The sequence below is a fragment of the Loxodonta africana genome, chromosome 2 (assembly GCF_030014295.1).
Source record: "Loxodonta africana isolate mLoxAfr1 chromosome 2, mLoxAfr1.hap2, whole genome shotgun sequence".
NCBI lineage: Eukaryota > Metazoa > Chordata > Mammalia > Proboscidea > Elephantidae > Loxodonta > Loxodonta africana.
Window position 1 is genome coordinate 221867955 of NC_087343.1, and position 22997 is coordinate 221890951.

At 45.7% G+C, this 22997-nt stretch overlaps 1 protein-coding gene across 4 annotated transcripts in view; it reads left to right on the plus strand.

The window, feature by feature from the left end:
* Positions 1-22997, plus strand: part of BACE2 (beta-secretase 2) — a 116733-nt gene that overhangs the window by 42145 nt on the left and 51591 nt on the right. For all 4 annotated transcript variants that reach the window (XM_064279474.1, XM_064279476.1, XM_064279475.1 and 1 more), the window contains exon 2: positions 12215-12303. In XM_064279474.1, coding sequence (XP_064135544.1) covers positions 12215-12303 — 89 coding nt within the window. The remainder of the gene's footprint in view (positions 1-12214; positions 12304-22997) is intronic.

Genomic DNA, 22997 nt, shown 5'->3' on the forward strand with positions numbered 1-22997 from the left:
GTTGCCGTCAGGAATAGAATTGTGTCTGGCAAGAAGATATGTTGAAGTCCTAACCTCTGGTACCTGTGAACGTGACCTTGTTTGGAAATAGGGTCTTTGAAGATTTTATCAGTTAGGTTAACATGAGGTCATGCTGGAGTGGGAAGCCCCCGCACACAAAAAAAAATCAAACCAGTTGCCACTGAGTCAATTCCAATTCATGCAGACCCCATGTATGACAGAGTAGAACTGTGCTCCATAGGATTTTCAATGGCTGTGACTTTTTGGAAGTAGATTGCCAGGCCTTTCTTCTGAGGTGCCTCTGGGTGTATTCAAACTACCAACCTTCCAGTTAGCAGCTGAGCACTTAACCATTTGCATTGGAGTAGAGTGGGTCCTGATCCTATGTGAGTGGTGTCCTTATAAAAGAGGAGAAGAGACACCGACAGAGACAAAGGGAAGACAACCATGTGAAGATGGAGTCAGAGACTGGAGTTATGCTGAAACAAGCCAAGGAATGCCTGGGGCTACCATAAGCTGGCAGAGACAAGAAAGGATCTTCCTTTAGAGCCTTGGGAGGGAGCATGGTGGCCCTCCTGACACCTTGAATTCAGACTTCTAGCCTCCAAAACTATGAGAGAATGCACTTCTGTTGTTTAAAGCTGCCCACTTTGTGGGACTTTGTGACGGCAGCCCTAGGAAACACATACACCCATGTATTCCTGACTTTCACTCATTGATTCAACAACTCTCTATGGGGCACCCATAACCTCCAGGCACAGGCCAAGGTGCTGGGGATAAAGAGATGCACCAACACACAGTCCCACTCTCATGCAGGAAGCGCTGTGCTAGGTGTATTACATGGGGCGGGCTGGCTCCAGTGGGGCGATGATGCTTCAGGGCTGGGGGCACCGACTCTGCAAGAACAACACGTAGAGGAAGAGGTACCTGCAACTGAGACAGAGAAGGGAGAGCCATGGTGGGAAATCCAAGATGGTGGCAGGAAAACCAGTTAGTTGCCATTGAGTTGGCTCCAAATCATAGAGACCTGTCTTTGCAATGTTGGCATGTTTGAACCCATTGCTGTAGCCACTGGGTCAATCCATTCTCATTAAGAGTTTCCGTCGTTTTTGCTGACCCTCCACTTTACCTAACGTGATGTCCTTTTCTAATGATTGGTCTTTTCTGATGATGTGTCCACAGTAAGCAACAAAGTTTCGTATCCTCACTTCTTAGGAACATTCTGGCTGTATTTCTTCCAAAACTGACTACAGCAGCTACCCTTTCCTCTCCATCACAGCCAAGCACCTGTGGATTTCCTCACCTTCTCAATTCCTCATCTCCTTTCTCTCCACAACCTGTGGGGGGATTGCCTCCCCCACTACACTACTGGCCAAACTCAACAGTGACCTCCATACTCTAAACCCTTCTTCTACACCACAGCCACCTCCCAGCTGTGCACTCACTCGCCCAGCCTGGAGCAGCACTGACCACTACTGACCCATTCCCTTCTTTTGCTTTTTTTTTTATTGAACTTTAGATGAAGGCTTACAGAACAAACCAGTTTCTCATCAAACAACTAGCACACACATTGTTGTATGACGTTGATTAACAACCGCATAACATGTCAACACTCCTGCTTCTCAACCCTGCGTTCCCTATTACCAGCTTTCGTCTTCCCTCCTGCCTTCCAGTCCCTGCCCCAGGGCTGGTGTGCCCTTTTAGTCTTGTTTTGTTCCATGGGCATGTTCAACGTCTGGCTGAAGGGTGAACCTCAGGAGAGGCCTCATTATTGAACTGAAAGGGTGCCTGAGGGTCATACTCTCAGGGTTTCTCTAGTGTCTGTCAGGCCAGCAAGTCTGGTCTTTCTTTTTGAGTTGGAATTTTGTTCTACATTTTTTCTCCAGCTCTGTCCAGGACCCTCTATTGTGATCCCTGTCAGAGCAGTCAGTGGTGGTACCCAGGTACCATCTAGTTGTACTTGACTAGTTCCCTTCTTGAAGCTTCAATGGGAAACAGGAGGCAAGACTCCGGGCATCTTGTCTGGCCATTTCACCTCTGGGTGTCTCTTTGTTCTCATTTGTAAAGTGGGGATAATATCTTTCTTATGTGTTTCTGGGTCATTTAAATTTATGCTTTGAACATCCAAAACATTCCCCAAATTTGAGAATACGTATGCTCTTTTAATGTCTCTTTTAGGGGCTGAGCTACTTCCTGGACAGGTTTGTAGTATGTGCATAGAGTTGAACCCAAGGAGGCAGGAAGTGATTTCGGAAATTCCCAGGGTAAAGGAAGTGCCAGGTTCTGCTGCCGGCATGGAGGAGTAGGGTAAAGTGTCTAGAAGAAACCTGGGGTTAAACTGCCCAGAAGAAACCTGCAGCCCGAGTATTTGAATTTTCACTCATTTCAGGGTGGCTCGTGTGCAGTTTATAGGGCAAGTGATGATATTTTTCTTTATTTGCAGTTGTGATGACTTACAAAAAGGGAGCGAGGGCCCTGGTGAGAAATCAACCTGAGAAATGCCTGTTCCAGAGTCATTACCAGAAAACGAGCTGGCCTCCTGTCTGTTGCTCAGCAACGTTACGCACAACCAGGGGGTTTGCTATTCCCTGGACAGCTGTCCCTTGCCTGGCTTTGCGGCTGCCTTGTTTATTCGGGGTGATTTCTGTCCCTAAATTGTGTACTCTAGAAGGGACTTAGATGGTGACTAGCTTTGCTAGGCTCTGACTCAGAATTCAATTTTCTTGAAAACTGTTTTCTGTGGAAATAGCTGTAGTGGACATCTGGGCAATTAGAAGCAACACCCGATATAGAATATTGTGGTCCATGTTTTGGTCTAAATTTCTCTGCGTTTGCATTCCTTACTTTTTTGCAAAGGATACATTGTCAGGCAAGACCAATCACAAGAAAAGGACAACATGATTGGTAAAGGAGAGGGTCAGTGAAAACAAAGGAGGCCCTCAATGAGAGTGTTTGATGCAATAGCCTCAGCAGTGGCCTCAAACGTACCAGTGATCACGAAGATGGCACCGGACTGGGCAGTGTTTCCTTCTGTTATAGACAAGGTCACCATGTGTCGGAGCCAACTCAGCAGCAAACTAATAACAACAAACCTTTGCAAAGGAGCAGCAGTGGGCAGAAGTGAGGATACCAAGATACGAAACCAAGCTCATAGCCACCGAGTTGATTCTGACTCATAGCTGTGAGGTGTAAAAATGGCTTCAAGAATACCCCTACAACCCATAGTGCCAGCAGCCATTCAAAAATTCAGAGCCGGGTGTTTTACCACAGTGTGCATACAGTGTACCCTACGGTGTCTAGAGCTGTAGGTTGGCAGGAAGCAGAGTACAAAAAAGATCCTAAATGTATGGAGCTAGAGCTACCACTCCAGAGGAAAGGCTGAGTGATCCTTCTAGTCTCTCAATTAAAAGGCTGTTTTTTAATTGTTGTTGCAAGAAGTAAGCAAAGCATACACAGCTGAAATGTGTAGTTCAAAAGGTATTACAGAGTGAATCCACCACCCATCTGTCAGTTCGTCATACTGTGGTGGTTTGCGTGGTTAAATGGGAAAATTAATAACAGACATCTTACTTTGATTTTAAGGTTTTTCTTATGCATAAAACCAAATATTCACCATAAAAAGCCTGACCCAACCTGCAGAAGCCTGCCAGGAGCTGCTCTGTAAAAAATGTAAATTTGTCTTACCCTGCTAGAAAAGGAGAGTCATCAAACCCTTATCTCTCAATTTAAATCTCACAAAGCCTCCTGGCTGCAGGAGGGTCCCATTGCCACGGAGTGGATTCCAACTCACAGCGGCCCTGTAGGACAGAGTAGAACTGCCCCATAGGGTTTCCAAGGCTGTAAATCCTTATGGAAGCAGACTGCCAAGTGTTTCTCCCATGGAGCAGCTGGTGGGTTCGAACTGCTGACCTTTTGGTTGGCAGCTGAGCTCTTAACCGCTTGCACTACTAGTGAGGATGAAAAAAAAAAAAATGAGGGTGGTGTAAAAGGGCTCTGTTCACAATATGATCTGGAGGCTGGGCCTGAAATTCCATTCCAAGGAAAGAAGAGTGAAACGGCTGCCCAGAAAGTTCCCTGGCCCCTTGGGCTATTCTGCGAGGGACAATAGTCTTGTGTCTGCCTTGTGCCTACTTCACAGGAGTGTCGTGTAGACATGGAATGTCACCCGGACTAGTGTGGGTGGCAAGAATGCAGGCCGTGGGGCGGGCTGGCCTTCCCACACACATCCTACTAGGCCGTGTGGGTCCACGGTTGCCGGCCAGACCCAGACAACGTTTGTATAAATGTGTGCTTTCCTTACTGACCATGAGCAAGGGATGGGCTGCGTTCTTATCTGGCAATCTATAGCTTTTATTATCTGCACTTTTTTTTAATAGTTGTAAATGTATAGGTAACAAAACATTTGCCATTTCTGTGATCTTCACCTGTACAGCTCAGTGACATTATGTTTATCATGTTGCTCAACCATCACCGTGAACTGTTCCTGAATTTTTCCATCACCCTTAACAGAAACCCAGTATCTCCTAAGCCCGTGACTTTCAATGACCAAGAAATAGTACTTCTCACTTTTGAGGAATTAGGTTTTTTGGTTTTTTTATGCGTAATTGATGTCTCCTGCTTAACAATCGCATTCTCCTCTCTCTTTTAAAGACAAGGAATCTCCTCATTTGCCTCAGGAAGGAATTGTCATTTTTTTTTCCTCTCCCCTCTACCTCTCCACCTTTCACCCCCGCAAAAAACAAAAACCCAAACCAGTCGCTGTCAAGTTGATTCTGACTCCTGGTGACCCCAGATGTGTCAGAGTAGAGCTGTGATCTATAGGGTTTCCTGTGGCCAATTTTTCTAAACTAGATCACTAGGCCTTTCTTCCAAGGTGCCTGTCTTAGTTATCTAAGGCTGCTAAAACAAAAATACCACAAGTAGATGGCTTTATCGAGCAGAAGTTTATTCTCTCACAGTCTAGGAGGCTGGAAGTCCAAATTGAGGGTGCCAACTCTAGGAAAAGGCTTTCTCTCTTTGTTGGCTCTGGAGGAAGGTCCTTGTCATCAATCTTCCCTTGGTCTAGGAGCTTCTCTGTGCAGGAACCTCAGCCCCAGAGGACGTGCTCTGGTCCTGGCGCTGCTTTCTTGGTGGTATGAGGTCCCCTTGTCTCCCTGCTCGCTTCTCTCTTTTATATCTCAAGAGATTGGCTTAAAACACAACCTAATCTTGTAGATTGAGTCCTGCCTCATTAACATAACTGCCTCTAATCCTGCCTCATCAACATCATAGAGGCAGGATTTACAAGACATGGGAAAATCACATCAGATGACAGAATGGTGGACAGTCACACAATACTGGGAATCATGGCCCAGCCAAGTTGACACACTTTTGGGGGGACACAATTCAATCCATGACAGTGCCTCTGGGTAGACTTGAGCTGCCAACCTTTCAGTTAGGAGCCGAGTGCATTAACCATTCACCCCCCAGGGAGTCTCTCATGCTGAACATAGTAAGTGGCTTTTGCTCGAACTTGAACCCTAAGCTGACTGCAAAGAACACGTGTCACCGAAGTGAGCCCTGTGAGGGGTGCAGAGGCACAGAGGGGGCCCATTTAGAAGATGGAATGGTGTGACGAGTGGGCAGTTGTCCAGGTGAGTCCTGGCCCCTGGCAGCAGACAGCAAGCAGGAAACCTGGGGACATGCTTCCCCAGCACAGCCGAGAGGTTGCCATCCACAGGGCCTCTGGTCAGAGTGTATTAGGAGAAAGTCGTATTGGCAAAAAATAAATCGTTGTAGATTCTCCCACAAGGGAGTAGCTCAAAGCCTCATTAGTCCCTGTAGCTATCCAGCATTTCTGATTTTTCACAGAGTTCTTAGGGAAAGGGGGGAGAGAACCCGGAATGGGCCCACCTGAGCACGTATTCTCTGTGGGCGTCCTACAGACTCCCGCTTACCACTGGGACAGAGACACTGAGTGGTATAAACGGTTAACATGCTTGACTCCTAAACAAAAGGTTGGAGGTTCACGTCTACTCAGAGTTATCTCAAAAGAAAGGCCTGGTAATCTGCTCCCGAGAGATCAGCCATTGGAAACCTCATGGAGCACAGCTGTACTCTGTCACACGTGGGGTCACCGTGACTTGGAGACGACAGTAACTGCTTTACCTCACGGCAGCCCCTGGAGGTGGGATTGTGTGCTCGTTTTACAGGCGAGCGCTGAGTCCGGAGGGGTGAGTGGCTCCAGTTTTGTTGCCCCTGTTTGTATCAGTGGTTCCCTCAATTCACTGTTCATCCGAAGGCCTTGGGGAGTCTGTTCAAAATACAGACTCCTGAGCCCCACTCTTACCTGGGAGAAACTAAAACAAAACAAAGAACAAATTCGCTGTTGTCGAGTGGATTCTGACTCATAGCGAACCTACAAGACGCGGTAGAACTGCCCTAGCATTTCTAAGACTGTAAATCTTTACGGAGCAGATTGCCACATCTTTCTCCTACGGAGCAGCTGGAGAGTTCCAACCACCAAACTTTTGGTTAGCAGCTGAGTGCTTTTGACTACTGCACCACCAAGGCTCCACAGGGGAGACTGGAACGCTAAAATACGTATTCTTAACCACAGTCAGCACAATACGGACAGATTTGGGGAAAAGGATCAGTGAAATTGTTACCGGAATAAGGTTCTTGCCTCTCACTGGTCAAGAATGAGCAGGTAAGGCACCTTGTTTTCCACAAGAGCAAAGCTTTATTGAAGAGGCTTGCAAGCGGAGACAAGGAGGGCCTAGAGCAACGCCTAACTCCGTCTCACAGAACAAAAGATGGCAGCTTTCCAAGATGGCGCCTGTCCCGGAGGCCTCCGAGATTCATAGCAGGACTTATTATGGGGTGTTGCGCCTGCGCAGTCTCTCACTCCCGTGGTCCGATTCCCCGGATGGGGCTGCAGCCCCTCACTGGCCCTGGTGGAAAGCCACACAGAGGTCACAGGTGGATGTTCTGAGCATGTCCCTTGGCCTGGTTTTCTCCAGCCGCTTCTGAAAAGGCACTTTAAAGAAGTTTTAGATACTATTTTTAGATACCCTGCCCCATTGTTCTGGGGAATGGCTTTGTTTTTGCGCGCTGGCCCATTTCTTGTTACTTTGTTTGCAGATTTGGGGGCCCCCGTTCCCTGTCTTACTAAGTCTCTAGGTTCCACACTGAACCCCCTGTTACCTCCCTGATAATATAGTCTGTTTCTCTTTTACTTGCTTCTCCTCTGGCTACACCAGACTCTTTGCTGTTTCTCAAACAGGCACCCTCCGATCTCAGGGCCTTTGCTCCCTGTCTTACAATCCAGGGCATTCTGGAACTGGCCCTTTAAGTTGATTGTAGTTCATACAAAATCAGAAATGAGTTATTCGTGAGAGCACTGGACAGTATCATCAGCACAACTAACCCTTCATTTCAGAAAGTAATTTAACAACTCACATTAGCTAACTGAAACCCTCCTTCACCTCCCCAAGTGGGTTTGCCATGCAGAGGCCCAGGTTCCATGCTTGGCCAGTGCACCTCAGGTGCAGCCACCACCCATCTATCAGTAGAGTGGAGTGTTGCTATGATGCTGAACAGGCATCAGTGGAGCTTCCAGACTAAGGCAGACTAGGAAGAAAGGCCTGGCAATTTACTTCCAAAGATCAGCTCATGAAAGCCCTGTGGATCTCACCTGTCCCAAACACAACCCAGTATGGAAGATGGTGCAGGACCAGGCGGCGTTTCGTTTCATTGTGCATGGGGTCGCCGTGAGTCGGGGACTGACTCCATGACAGCTAACAACAACAACAGCATGAGAAGTTTGTTCTTGCCTATTGATGCTGAATATAAAACTGAGTGTTACTAATATTGCATTGCCTGGAATTACTGTTGGTTGTTCATTTGACTGTGTGTGTACCTAGAAGATTACCTGTGATCCGTATTGAAATGAAACAACACTTGAGATAGGGCAATAACAATGGAAAAATGAGGTAGGTGATAAAGAATTTACTTTTTTTTTTTTTTTTGTATTTTCCCCACTTATTGCCCACTAGCTATGTTGTACAAATGGGGCAGTGAGTGGAGAAGTCCTAAGAACCCTCACCAACACTTATAATTTTAGGGGCAGATGGCCTGGGCAGATGAGTGGACAGACACCGAGGATCCTTGAGCCTCTGAGCCTGAGTTCTCAATAGCTGTTCCTAGAGCCCACGTGCTGAGCTGGGAGGAAGAGGGAAGGGAAGGAAGACCTGAAAAAACACAGAGATGGGGAGTGGGGATGAGGCAGAGTGTGAGAAAACCAATAAGAGACCCCCTGGGGGAGCAGAGATTAGAGGAACAAGCCCAATGAAGAGCCCACCCCACAATAACTAAAAAAAAAAAAAAAATTGAGGGTACCACTTAATTTTCTCTAGCGAGTATGGAAGATTTTAGGAAGGGCTGCTGGAGAGAGTCCAGCAAATGAAGGAGATGGCCATGGGGTCTGACTGTTGAAAGACAATGTTCCAGGGTGCAGCGCCCACCCAGGGAGAGGACCTGGCTGGGTGGCCTCATGAGGAGCTGTTAGGTGGTACAAACAATTACCACATTTTTATGCAGATAAAATGCACCTTCTATGTTTGTGTGACTACTGTTCCCTCCTCCCGCCAGGTATCTTCCTAAACTCACTACATAATTTTTTATAGCAACATGTAAAAAAAATTAGCATAACAGAGCTTGTGAAAATATCTTGTGGGGGGGGGAGCAGTTTGCAAACAAACATAGAAGGCCTTATTTGCGTAAAAATACAGTAATGCTCTTGGCTGCTAATCCAAAGGTCGGAGATTCAAGTCTAGCCAGAGGCTTCTTGGAAGGAAGTCCTGGCAGTCTACTTCCGAAACATCAGCCATTGAAAACCCTGTGGGGCACAGTTCTACTCTGACACACATAAGGTTGTCAACAATAGAAACTGGGTGGCCTGAACCCTGAAGCAGGCTCTGTGACGACGGCTCAGGAGCAAGAACAGCCCAAGACTGCCCAGAGCTCTGGCTGGCAGGTTCCCTCACCCCCGTGTGGATTGGGGTGGATGGCAGGTAGGCCCCACATGAGGTGGGAAGGAGTCCGGGATTATTCCTGCAACACACAGTGGGGCAAATCAAAAGGTAGCCTGGAGCTGCCTGTATTAAGCATGAAGCAACATAGCACTTAATGCAGACATACTAGAGAGTAGAAGAAAAAAGAGCTCTGTCGTGCAGAAGAGAGGAAATTCCATGAATACATCGTGCTATAGGTATACTTCACCAAATGGCGAATTCAACAGAATACAATAGAAAGATGAGGTGAACTGAGTGAAAAGGAATTTGCAGCAATAAGGAAACAAGGTGAGGAACGAGAAACATTCCTGCAGAACCAATAACTGAGCTAGATACAGCCAGGAATAAAACCAACAAGTCAAAGAATAAAACAAATTTTAAACAAATGACTGCTATAAAGGGAAGGCTCAAAATAAATTCAGTGAAGACAGAGGAAAAATCTGAAGAAGTTAAAACAAGAAGAACTACAGTAAAACCTGCAAAAAGCAGAACCTGGGTAAGGCAGAAACCTGTCAGAGAAGGAAAACTCAAATATTTTCTACTAAAACGAGCAAAAGAAAAGTGGCAAGACTGTACCCTGTCAAAGGCAGAAAACTTGGAAAACCCAGGTGAAGAAGGCAGTCCCTTTGAGTTCCAGCTCTCACAGGTTTCACAATAATAGATATGGAAAACTAAAATGATGGTAGAATAACTGAATAAAGACCCTAACAAATGAAACAGAAAAGTCTTCGGAGACAAAGTACCAGAAAATTCGCCTGAAAGTTAAATAACAGAAAAGCAAAGAAAATTTGAATCTTCAGGTTGAAAGGTCAACCTCTTTTTCTAGGAAAATTTAATCGGACCAACCAATATTAATATATATTGTGATAAAGGTATAGAACTTTATGGATAAGGAAAGGATTCTTCAATACCTAAGCAGAAAGAGAGAGTCACTTTCAAAGAGAAAAATTAAGGCAAGCCTCAGTTTTCTCCACAGTACTTAGTGTCAGAAGACATTGGATAAATACCTGTAAGGTATTATGGGAAAAAAATACCCAAACACAGGCAAATCTTTATATAAGGTATCTTAGTCATCTAGTGCTGCCACAACAGAAATACCACAAGTGGATGGCTTTAACAAAGAGAAATTTATTTTCTCACAGTCTAGTTGGTTTCAAGTCCAAATTTAGGGCGTCAGCCCCAGGGGAAGGCTTTGTCTCTCTGTCGGCTCTGGAGGAAGGTCCTTGTCCTCAATCTTCCCCTGGTCAAGAAACTTCTTCGGCACAGGGACCCCTGGCCCAAAGGACGCACTCTGCTCCTGGTGCTGCTTCCTTGGTGGTATGAGGTCCCCAACTCTGCCTGCTTCCCTTTCCTTTTATCTCTTGGGAGATAAAAGGTGGTACGGGCAGCTCCCCAGGGAAACTCCCTTTACCTTGGATCAGGGAGGTGACCTGAGTAAGGGTGGTGTTACAATCCTACCCTAATGCTCTCAACATAAAATTACAATCACAAAATGGAGGGCAACCACATAGTACTGGGAATTATGGCCTAACCAAATTGATACACACATTTTTGGGGTGGACATGATTCAATCCATGACTTAAGGCTAAAGGTCGTGGAGAGTCATCCTCAATCAGTAAAGCACTCGGGGAACATGGCACCCATCTTGGGATGGGCCTCATGGGGTACTGAGCAAAATTTAGCCATCCGAGGGCTCGATGAAGAAGCTCTGGGTGGAAGGACTGGTGGGAGGTCGTGAGGCTGCTTCCTTAAAGAACGATGACTAAACAACTGCCGGAATTCTGATAAACTTTGAGAACATAAAAACAACAGTGTAACATATTGAGAGGCTGGTTAAGACAGAGATTCTTGAGATTTAGGTGTGTTTATCTCATCTTCTTCATGGAAGGATGATGTTGCCAGACAATAGGTAAAAATTATACGCAGGTAGGTCAAAAGAAGAGGCAGTGGTGGTTGAGTGGTAGTTCTCACTTTCCGTGCAGGAGACCCAGGTTCGATTCCCGGCCAGTGCACCTCATGTGCAGCCATCACCTGTCTGTCAGTGGAGGCCTGCATGCTGCTGTGATGTTGAACAGGTTTCAACAGAGTTTCTTGACTAAGATAGACTAGGAAGAAAGGCCTGGCAATCTACATCTGTCAGCCACTGAGAGACCTATGAATCACAATGGTCCAGTCTACAACCGATCATGGGGATGGTGCAGGACCAAGGACCAGGCAGAGATTAGTTCTGTTGTGCATGGGGTCGCCGTGAGTTGAGGGCCAATTTGACAGCAGCTAACAACAGATATGGAAGAGGGATCTAAATCAGGGCTTTGAACCTGTTCCTTCTGATTGGAACTCCTATGGAGAATTTGCATTTCTAACAAGTTCCCAGGAGATGGTAATGCTGATGGTCAGGGACCGATTCTAAGAACCACTAGTAGAGCAGTGGTTTTCAAAATTTATTGTACATAAGAATCATCTGGGAACCATGTTAAATGTGGATTCTAATTTAGTATATCAGGGGCGGAAATGCAAATTGTCAGTAGGGATCTGAACCCGAATGAATCAGTTCAAAGCCCTGACTTAAATGACCAGGGTAGAGGCCCAGAGCTGAATGAGGGGTTTTTAGGAAATACTAGTGGCTTTTTTTTTTTTAGTGGCTTAAAATGGAAACCCTGGTGGCGTAGTGGTAAAAAAATTGTTTTTAGTGGCTTAAAGGAAACCCTGGTGGTGTAGTGGTTAAGAGCTACAGCTGCTAACCAAAAAGTTGGCAGTTCGAATCCACCAGGTGCTCCTTGGAAACTCTATGGGGCAGTTCTACTCTGTCCTATAGGGTTGCTATGAGTCAGAAGCGACTCGATGGCAACAGGTTTGGTTTGGTTTTAGTGGCTTTAAAAAAACTCCTAGTTATGTAACTGAATTTATTTTCTTTCAAAGCTTTCTGTGGGCAGGATCAAGGTCAGTGTGTATCTGAAGCAAAACTGTTTCCCCCTGCCTGCAAGCTTCTTCACACACTGTGTTTAGATTTCAGCTCTACAGCAGCTTTGTTTCCATTTGATGTTAAGTATTTTCCAACTGGTAAATTGTTATTGGTGCTTAGCTTTTAAAAACTTATTCAAGAGTATTGCCTTGTTCAGGTAACCTGATGGTTTCTGTTTTTTTCTCCTTAAAAAAAAAAGCTGCAGATCCTCGTTGACACGGGAAGCAGTAACTTCGCTGTGGCGGGGGCCCCACATTCTTACATAGACTCCTACTTTGATGCCGAGAGGTAAGTGGTGGATCGGGAGCTCCAAGGGGCCAGGTTTTGGGTGCTGCTTGAATTGGCCTACTTCAAAATGGGGGGAAGCAAAACCGCCATCTGGCTGCTTTTGTTTTAAGGTTGGGAGTGTGTGTGCATGCATGTGTGCATGTGCGTGTGGTGTGTATGTGTGTGGTATAGTATGTGTGTGTCTGTGAAGGTGAGTGGTGTGTGTGGTATAGTGTGTGTGTGTCTGTGAAGGTGTGTGGTGTGTGTGGTATAGTGTGTGTGTGTCTGTGAGGGTGTGTGGTGTGTGTGGTATGGTGTGTATGTGGTATAGGGTAAGGGCGTGGGGCCAGTCCCCCAGCTGGAGAGACGATGGAAAACTACTTTGCATTGTCCCTAAGGAGTTTAGTAGGAAGGATCCCTGGTAGTGCAGTGGTTAAGTACTCAGCTAACTGAAGGGTCGGCTGTTCAAACCTACCAGCAGCTATGTGGGAGAAAAGGCCTGGAGATCTGTTCCTGTAAAGATTACAGCCTGGGAAACCCTATGAGGCAGTTCTGCTCTGTCACGTGGGGTCACTATGAGTCAGACGCGACTTGACAGCACACAACCACAGCTCAGTAGGGGTTAAGGTGTGGTTCATGGAAATCATTTCTGTGCAGAATGGTGTTTCTGGGTGACAGAAATCCATGACTCATCTGCAAAGGGGATCTTTGTGGTGCCCAGAGTCATTTCCTTGTGGGTACCTACAGGTGCTTCGATGCTGTCCACATCTATTACTGTGACCCTAAAGTTGACACTTTCTGCAGACGAAACAAGCTGACGCGCAGTGGTCGGCTTCTTAGGGTCATGAACCCTCCAGACTCAAAAGTGCTGCATCAAATTTCCCTCCTAGAAATCCTTTTTGTGCCTTTCCCATCTAACTTTTCCTGGCCACACTCTTTTGTTCCAGAGAATAAACCCCATCTGGGGAGAAGGATGGGGAATACAGCAGCTGGGAGGTTTCTGGAAATGCTGGGCTATTTTAGTAAAGAAAGGCGACCTGCTGGAGGATCCAGCCCTCTACGTGACGCAGAAGCCACGTCTCTGGTGGCAGCAAAAGTGTGCCTCTGCTGTGTACCTTGCAGCTGCTTTGGGGGTAGTGGTGATGGCTTGTGGGGCTACAGAGAAAGAGGTCAGCCCCTCCCTCAAGGATCCTATAGCTTGGTTTATGTCATGGCTTGAATTGTGTCCCCCCCCAAATATGTGTCAGCTTGGTTAGGCCGTGATTCCCATATTGTGTGGTTGTCCTCCATTTTGTGATTGTAGTTTTATGTTTAGAGGATTAGGGTGGGATTGTAACACCACCCTGACTCAGGTCACCTCCCTGATTCAAGGTGGAGGGAGTTTCCCTGGGGTGTGGCCAGCACCGCCTTTTATCTCTCAAGAGATAAAAGGAAAGGGAAGCAAGCGGAGAGCTGGGGACCTCCTACCACCAAGAAAGCAGCACCAGGAGCAGAGCACATCCTTTGGGCCAGGGGTCCCTGCGCCTGAGAAGCTCCTTGACCAGGGGAAGATTGAGGACAAGGACCTTCCTCCAGAGCCTCCAAAGCCTTCCCCTGGGGCTGACACCCTGAATTTGGACTTGTACCCTACTAGACTGTGAGAGAATAACTTTCTCTTTGTTAAAGCCATCTACTTGTGGTGTTTCTATTATGGCAGCACTAGATGGCTAGGACAGTTTATGACTCAGAGTGTTGGTGAGCTTCCATCGTTGGTATTCCAGAACGGAACTCCTGACCCGTGATTGCTCTGTGGCTGAGAAGGCTATTAATGTGACCAGAAGTTGTTGTTATAACCACAGACGTGTGTGTAACTACATTGCCCCTGTGTACTTCAGTGCAAATAGTTAAGTGCTCAACTACTAGCTGAAAGGTTGGCGGTTCAAACCTACCCAGGGGCACCTTGGAGGATAGTGAGGGGTGACGTTTCTGTGGAAGGGGGAGAGAGGCTGGCTCGTCATGCTCCTGCCGCCCTTTGTCCCCTCCCTTCGGATTGGAAGCCCTGGTGGCACAGTGTTTAAGAGCTATGTCTGCTAACCAAAAGGTCGGCAGTTCGAATCCACCAGCTGCTCCTTGGAAACTCCACGGAGCAGTTCTACTCTGTCCTATAGGGATGCTATGAGTTGGAATAGACTTGATGGCAACTGATTATTCAGATTGGTGGTTCATGCAAATCATCTGCCCCCAAACCAACCCTCCCCCAGTTCCTGCTCCAAACTGCTGCTTTGTGGAACAGATCTAGAGTTCAGCGCAAGCCTTTCTCTTATAACACAAGGAGGCCCAGGAGCCCAAGGGTCTGGAGTGGGTTCAAGCTTCTAGGTCAGCAGTTTTCCAGCCTTCCCCTGTTTTTCTAATGAGTGATTTGTAATGCCCTGAAATTAGATCCAAAGATGATATAACTTACCCACATAAACAATTCTAAGATGCCCTGGTGAGCAGCCTGGGTGACGGAAGCAGTTTGTGATCAGTTACTAACCCAGAAGTTGGCAGTTCGAACCCACCCAGCACCTCCGCGGAAGAGAAGGCCCGGCAAACCGCTTCCGTATAGATTATAGCCAGGAAAACTCTATGGTGTTAGCAGCTCTACCCTATAACACATTGGGTCGCGTGAGGCGGGCTGCCTCAACGGCAGCCAACATACAGGATCACTTTTCAAAGAAAGCGTGTCTTACGCAGTCGCAAGCATGTTTAAAATTCCATGATGTGGTATAACCAGTAACCAATTGCCATGGAGTCGACTCTGACTCACAGTGACGCCATGTGTGTTGGAGTAGAACTGTGTGTGCTCCATAGGGTTTTCAATGGCTGAGTCTTTTGGAAGTAGATCTCCAGGCCTTTCTTCTGAGGTGCCTCTGGGTGGACTTGAACCTCCAACTTTTCAGTCAGCAGCTGAGCACTTAACTGTTTGCTCCACTCAGGGCCTTCCCTGATGTAATATAACCCGTTAACCCCTTGCCATCATGCCCCAAAAAACCAGACCTGTTGCCGTTGAGTTGATTCTGACTCATAGCAACCCTACAGGACAGAGTAGAACTGCCCCATAGGGTTTCCAAACAGCGTCTGGTGGATTCAAACTGCCGACCTTTTGGTTAGCAGCAGTAGCTCTTAACCACTGCACCACCAGAGCCCCTGATGTGATATAGAGGGCAATAAAAGGAGATTAATTTATAGTAAAGTAATAGGTACCCCAATGTATAAACACTCTGGCTCAGCACCCCTAAGATACCTGTGAAATAAGGGGAGCTCAAGGCTATGTGAGAATCAACACAGACACGGCAGGGCCCAGTGTAGACAGAAAAAAGCCAATTGAGTTAGATAGACATAGACACCCAGGGCGGTGATTTTCCAAAATGGCGAGGAATGTTGATAAAGTCCCCCAAAACTGAAGTATCATCTTCCTTCAATTTATACAATAGCTTCATTCCTGGAATATTCCATGTATGTTAAAACTAGGTAAAAAAATACTCTGTGCGTATGTAAAACACTCTCTGTACTGCATGTGTGCTCAGATGATCATCAACAGGAGTCTCAGCCATGTGGATGTCCAGAGGGATTTGGGAAAGTGGCCCAGGACATGGGGCAATTCTTCATGCTGCACAAATGCCCTGGATATCACAGGGGATCCCTCGTTCTGTCCCACGAACAACCGAACACCAACCAACCAGTTGCCAAGGAGTTGATCCCAATTCATGGAAACCCCACGTGGGTCCGAGTAGAACTGTGCTCCGTAGTGTTTTCAATGGCTTGTTTTTTGGAAGTAGATCACCAGGGCTTTGTTCCAAGGTACTTCTGTATAGACTTGAGCCTCCAACCTTTTGGTTACCAGCTGAATGCGTTAACTGTAGACAGCACCCAGGGAATCCATACACAGCTCCCCAAATTTCCAAAACTCCCCTATTGGGCAGGACCACTGCACTGAGCACCACCCATCTTGGTTGCAAAGCATCCCTGGTCCTGAGTTCTTTCAACTGTACGGTTCTGGCCTATACTGCACGTTGACTCAGTTTGTTCACGCCTAGCATGGAATGCAGAACCTAAGAGGCAGAACATGAAAACTCCGTGATTACATATTTAGCCTAGTTTTTCCTCCCCCGGAGTAATTTTGTTTCTCGTCACGCATCCGTAGACACATGAAACAAGAGAAAGGAACAGGTAAGTACAGCGAGGCCAAAGTCAGGGTGGTGTGTATAGTGATACTGTGGATTTAAGTGTGCAAGGTTAGCACTGTGCATGGTAAGTGGCGGTTCTTTGGCTGCGGGATCTACGGACTGAGCAGCTCCATTGCCCGCACTCAGGGCATGAGGCGCTGGTGGTTTGGTGGTGGAATTCTCACCTTCCATGCAGGAGACTTGGGTTCCATCCTGGCCTGTGCACTTCAAGCACAGCCACCACCCGTCTGTCAGTGGAAGCTCGTGTGTTGCTATGATGCTGAACAGGTGTCAGTGGAGCTTCCAGACTAGAAGGAAAACCCTGGTGATCTGGTTCCAAAAATCAACCAGTGAAAGCCCTACGGATCACAGTGCTCTGACCGGCTACCTACTGGGGGGGTGGTGCAGGACCAGGCAGCGTTTCGTTCTTCCATGCATGCAGTCGCCATGAACCTAACACCGACTTGATGGCAGCTAACAATGACTTAGACAACTAGGTGTCTTTTTCTTTTACCTTCTTTGTTCATTGTTTGGTTGAATTATGGTTCTCTTACCTGCCAAGTTTGCTTGGCTTACTCGATTGGCTTTTAAACCCATAACCAAGCTTGGGTTCAGGTGGCAGATGGTATCTATTTTTCGTACTTAAAGATTGGGCTCCTCCGGCCCCTTTGCACCTGATTTAATATGAACGTCCATACTTTCTTTGATGGTTGAGCCTTTCTGCCTGCTAATCCCACCAGAGAATTTAGAACAACCCCTGTAGGTAGACTCCATATCTGAGCTTTCTGAACGCTCAAGGTTCGGACCTCATTCTCCTTTGGGAGGAGGGGGTAAATAAGAGAGACAAAAAAACCTACCCATGTCTGGGGGAAGCCCTAGACTTCCCCTCAATTGTCAGCTTTCCTTCCCTTGGCACTTTGGCAATTCAAACCTCAATTTACCTTCCTAATTTGCAAGTAATACTGAAGTTTACTTATTAAATATAAAACATCACCCACATCTTAGGCCTCTAGCCTTGATACCAAGGGCCCTGGTGGCACAGTGGTTAAGCACTTGTCTGCTAAACTGAAAAGTTGGTGGTTTGAACCCACCAGCTGCTCTGTGGGAGAAAGATGTGTCAGTCTGTTACCATAAAGATTACAGCTTTGGAAACCCTATGGGGCAGTTCTACTCTGTCCTGTAGGGTCGCTATGAGTCAGAATAAACTCGATGGCACACAACAACAACAGTGAGCCTCGATCCTGCCTTTCTTTTAAAAAGAACCATTCTTCAAAAGGGCTATCAGGTTTCTTCTCAGCTGAATCCGATGGGAAGCATCATATTTCTTAGTTTTAGTCAAGTCCTATCAACTCAGAAGAATGAACAAGTCAGTCTTGAAAGAAATACAACCAGAACGCTCCTTAGAAGTGAGGATGGTGAGACTTTAGCTCTTTTACTTTGGACGTGTCATCAGGAAAGACCAATTGCTAGAAAAAGGACATCACGTTTGGTAAAGTAGAGGGCCAGTGAAAACAAGAGCCACAACAGTGGACTCAAACTTACCAATAATCATGAAGACGGCTCAAGACCAGGCAACGTTTCATTCTTTTATATGTAAGGTCGCCATGAATTGGAGCTGATTCAAAGGCAACTAAAAATGACGACGAATTCTATCAATTGCATCCCTATCGTCATGCTTGTTTGCAGGTCAAATACTTGCTTAGATTTATTCTAACCATCTTTTATTTCCTTTCTTTGTTTCTTCTGTGCTTCTCATAGGGTTATAGTCAACATGGACTTACTGTTGTAAAGATATGAACACATTTTCTTTCTATGTAGATTCTGTGTCATGGATTTGTCTAATGCTTTCAGCTAGCTTTAAGGTTGGCCTAAGGTATGCTTTCCGTCGTCATATTTCATGGAATCCAAGAGAACATTCTCACTTCCTTTCTCAATTTTAGACCAAGATTTCTTTTCTGAGATGTCGCTTCCTGCACTGAGATGTCTCAGTATTTGCTTTGTCCTTCTGATCTCCCTTGGTTATAATAAGGCTTCCGGTTGGGTTTGTCAGCCTCTGATTCAAGTCCCCCATCTTTGGATATTCACGTTTAATGCTTCCTGAAACATTTCCCAGTAATTGGAGATTTGGCTTGGGGTTCTTTGGCAAGCTGTCTTTGATTTATGTAATAAGACACAGTCAGGTTGCCATTAGTCATTTGTGAGCTGGTCCCCATCAGAAGCCCTCTTTTCATGGTGGTGAATGTTCCAGTGAGTTAGTGGATGGCAAAAAGAAGGTCGTGTAATTTTTTAAATGTACTTCTTTTACAGCCAAGATAATCACTTCTATCCAGTCGGCTTGATGAGAGATCAAATGCACCCATCCCTTGACCTCTGCAGGAAATTGAGGGTTTTCCCATTAGAATGTCTCCTTGCTGCTCTGCTCCATCTGGGAGGAAGCCCACCAAGCTTCACCTTAAGCCGTGCAAGGGAGAAATTTCTTTTCCTCGCCTGACACTTGTCAGTGGCATTAGGGAGTTAAAGAATTGCCTGGTGACCTCATTGAAAAAGGCTAAACTGGATACTGGAGATCAAATGCCTCACTTTTCCAAGCCATGATGACAGATAGGTTTGCCTGATTAAATAATATCTTCACCTGCATGTAGTTTGTCTGTCCAGGAGGGGACTTGCCCTTTTGGAACCCGGGAGCATATACCATTATTGAGGGTATTGATGAACCGCCAGTTAGGCAGATTGGTCGAGCAGCCCCTGGGCCGCCAGTGGCCCTATCCTGTCTAGCCTGGTGCCTGGCAGAACCATAGTAGAAGGTTAAGAGGGGTATTTGGTCATCTGGTCAACAACCCTGCAGGTAAACCCTGAAATGTACAGAAGCCCCCAGGGAAGTCTCAGGCTAGGTTCTTAGGGAGACGCAGCATTCCCTGGGTGGGGTGGTGTAGGAGAACTGAAGCTGACCCAAGGAGTCAATTCTTTTGAATTCTCTCCTCCCACCTTTTCATGCTCTCTGCTAACAATAGTAGGTTTCTTTTAATATAATAAAATGTTTTGCAGCTATTTTTCTCCTCAGTTCAGTTGATGTAACTTTTTAATCCTGTGTTCCCTGAATACTCATATCAGAGGAAGAACATCCCCTGAATTTGGTTCCAAGTGTTTTTATTGCCGTGAGCGGGCTTTTTCCCAGCTGCCCACATCCCTGATGGATTGCTGCTTCTGAGAACCGGGAATGGACATTGCAGGTGCAAAGCCAATCTGGGGTTCTCTCGATATAGTTAATTAATATGCAGAGCAATTGAGGGTTAAAACACTTTAGTGCCAAGACGCAGGATGTTAGAAAATGATGGAACAGTGCATTTTTTAAAATTAAAGTGCTAGAAATGATACACTAACAATCCTTGTTGTTGCTGATGCTGCTGTGTGCCGTCAAGTCAATTCCAACTCATCAAGACCACATGTGACAGAGTAGAAGTGCCCTATAGGTTTTCTTGGCCATAATCTTTATGGGAGCAGATTGCCAGGTCTCTCTCTGGCAGAGTCTGAGTGGGTTCGAACGGCCAGCCTTTTCCTTAGCAGCTGAGTGTTTAACCATTGTGCCACCAGGGCTGCCTATAGTTTGTCTTTGGTGTTTTTCACTCCTTGAAATTTATTTCAAGTAGCCTGGAGAGCATGAGTTTAAGATTATTTTACTCTCATGTTATCTAGGACTGTACTGGCCACTAGGGTAGCTATAAGCCACATGTGGCAATTTAAATTTAAATTAATTAGTGTTAAATAAAACAAAAAAATCCAATTTTTCAGTCGCACTAATCAAATTTCAGCATGTGAAAGCTGGACAATGAATAAGGAAGTCCGAAGAACTGATGCATTTCAATTACGGTGTTGCTGAAGAATATTGAATATACCATGGACTGCCAAAAGAACGAACAAACCTGTCTTGGAAGAAGTACAGCCAGAATGCTCCTTGGAAGTGAGAATGCCAAGACTTCGTCTCACATACTTTGGACATGTCATCAGGAGGGACCAGTCCCTGGAAAAGGACGTCAGGCTTGGTAAAGTAGAGGGCCAGCGAAAAAGAGAAAGACCCCGAACAAGATGGATTAACACAATGGCTGCAACAATGGGCTCAAGTACAACGGTTGTGAGGATGGCACAGGACTGGGCAGTGTTTCATTCTGTTGTACGAAGGGTCGCTTTGAGTCGGAACCAACTCAATGTCACCTAACAACAGCAGTGATCAAATTTCAAGTGCTTGGTAGCCACGTGTGGTTGCCATATTGGCCAGTGCAAGTACAGATATTCTTATGATCACAGAAAGTTCTACTGGACGGCACTGATCTAGAACATAGTAGAACTCTACCTTTTAGAAACCTGTCCCACAAGAGCTTGAAGGCTCCTCTACCTCCTTCTGATAACCTTAACTAAGTTTTCCCACATAGACATGTCCCTTTTAATGGGGGTAGTTGAACATTAGAATGAGACAGTTTGGGGTATTCAGTGAGAATAGCTCTCTATAGGAGCATTTTCTAGAAAAAAATTAAAATTTAATTTAAAATCCTAATTTTAGTAAAAAATTAAATCTGTTAAATTTTCTAACAGTTGATCATAGATTGACTAAAGGTATTAGAAAATTATATTAAAATCAGTTGCCCTCCAGTTGATTGTGAATCATGGCGACTCCATGTGTGTCAGAGTAGAGCTGTGCTCTGTAGGGTTTTCAGTAGCTGATTTTTCAATGGCCGATTGCCAGGCCTTTCTTCAGAGGCAACTCTGGGTGGACTTGAACCATCAGCCTTTTGGTTAGTAGCTGAGCACATTAACCTTTATACTACCCAGCTATTTTTTGTTGAATACTTGCTGTATTTCAGGTTCTATTCCAAAATCTTTGCAGTATTAACTCTTTTAATTTGATTAATCAATGCCATGAGATAGGATACTGTATTATCATTTTTCAGTGTAAGAAACTGAGGCATGAGGGTAGTTAAATAACTTGGCCCAGGGTCACACAGCTTAGTGGTCGAACTGGTATTTGAACCTCAAATTAGTTTGCCTGATATTTTAAAATTAACATCGTGTTTTTCCTGATAGTAAAAATTATACATGCAAAAAATGTGGAAAAGCCTAACCACAAGAATGAGCTTCCCCCAAAAGCCCACCACCGAGGGGTCATCCCTGCTAATATTTTAGTATAATAGATTGTTTTGAAGAAGATTCTGCCACCTATACAATTTTTCTCTTAGAATTTTTCTGTATCATTGATAAATTCTTAGTGTATACCATTTTGCAGTGCTATATAATATTCCATCATGTGGACGTGTCGTAATTAACTGTTTCTACTGGGTGTTTGGATTGTTTACAGTTCTCTGCTATTATAAATAAAACATAACAACTGTCTATGTACATGAATCTCTGCCTGTGTAGTGGGTATTTCTTTAAGATCAGATTCTCGGAAGTACAATTACTGAATTAAAGACGGTTAACATTTTAAACCTCATGGGAGGTTTAAAAAAAAATTCACCTCATCCCTGACTTAACTTACTCCCTGAGCCCCAGTAAATCTCCAGGGGTTCGTGTGATCCTAGAGCAAAGACTCACAAATATGGATTAAATTTGCAGAGACTTGATATGAAAAAACACTGCAGGCACAAAGAAACACTTGGAGAATGATCATTTGGTAGTCTGACACTTATGTTAGAATTTGATAGTTTTTTTCAGGCGCATGTAGTTTGAATGCCCAGATTTCTATCTAAGCTCTTCTTTGTGTTCCTTCCTTTAGTCCTACAGAATCTTCAAACTCGGTGGGCGTAAGAACTATCTGATAACGGCTGGACACCCCAGTCACGCCTTCTGAGCCTGGGGACAGCTTGAGGGGATTTTCAGAGATAATCTTGGTTATGTTTAAAACCTTCTAGGGATTTCTCATCTCCCTCAGGGTAAAGCCTATAATCTTCAAGGACTCACAAGGCCTTTCCTTTCCCCCAGCTCTCTGACCACAGCCCCCCTCCCCTCTTTCACCTGCTTTGGCTCCACTGGCCCCCTTAGTCCTGTTGATATCAACCATGCTCCTACCCCCAGGACCTTGACACCTTCTGTCTCCCCTTCCCAGGATGTCCTTCCCCCAGGGTACAGCATGACTTATTGTCTGTTCAGCTCTCATACAAATGCCCTCATATCACAGACTCCTCCCCGGCCACCTGGTCTCTCACACTCCCCTCACCCCACTTGATTCCCTAGTAGCTCTTATCACCACCTCAAATTTTATGTATTTATTTGTGGGCTGCCTGTCTCTCTCACTAGAGTGTAAGCTTCCAGGGGGTAGGAATTTCATCGATTCTATCCAGTGCCCTGGCGCCCTGGAGGCACAGTGGTTAACAGTTTGACTACTAATCAAAAGGTCGGCAGTTCAGATCCACCAGGCTTTCCTTGGAAACCCTGTGGGGCAGTTCTGCTCTGTCGTATAGGGTAGCTATGAGTTGGAGTCGAGTTGATGGCAACGGTTTTTTTTTTTTTTTTTTTATCCATTGCCGTGTCTCCTTAGATTAG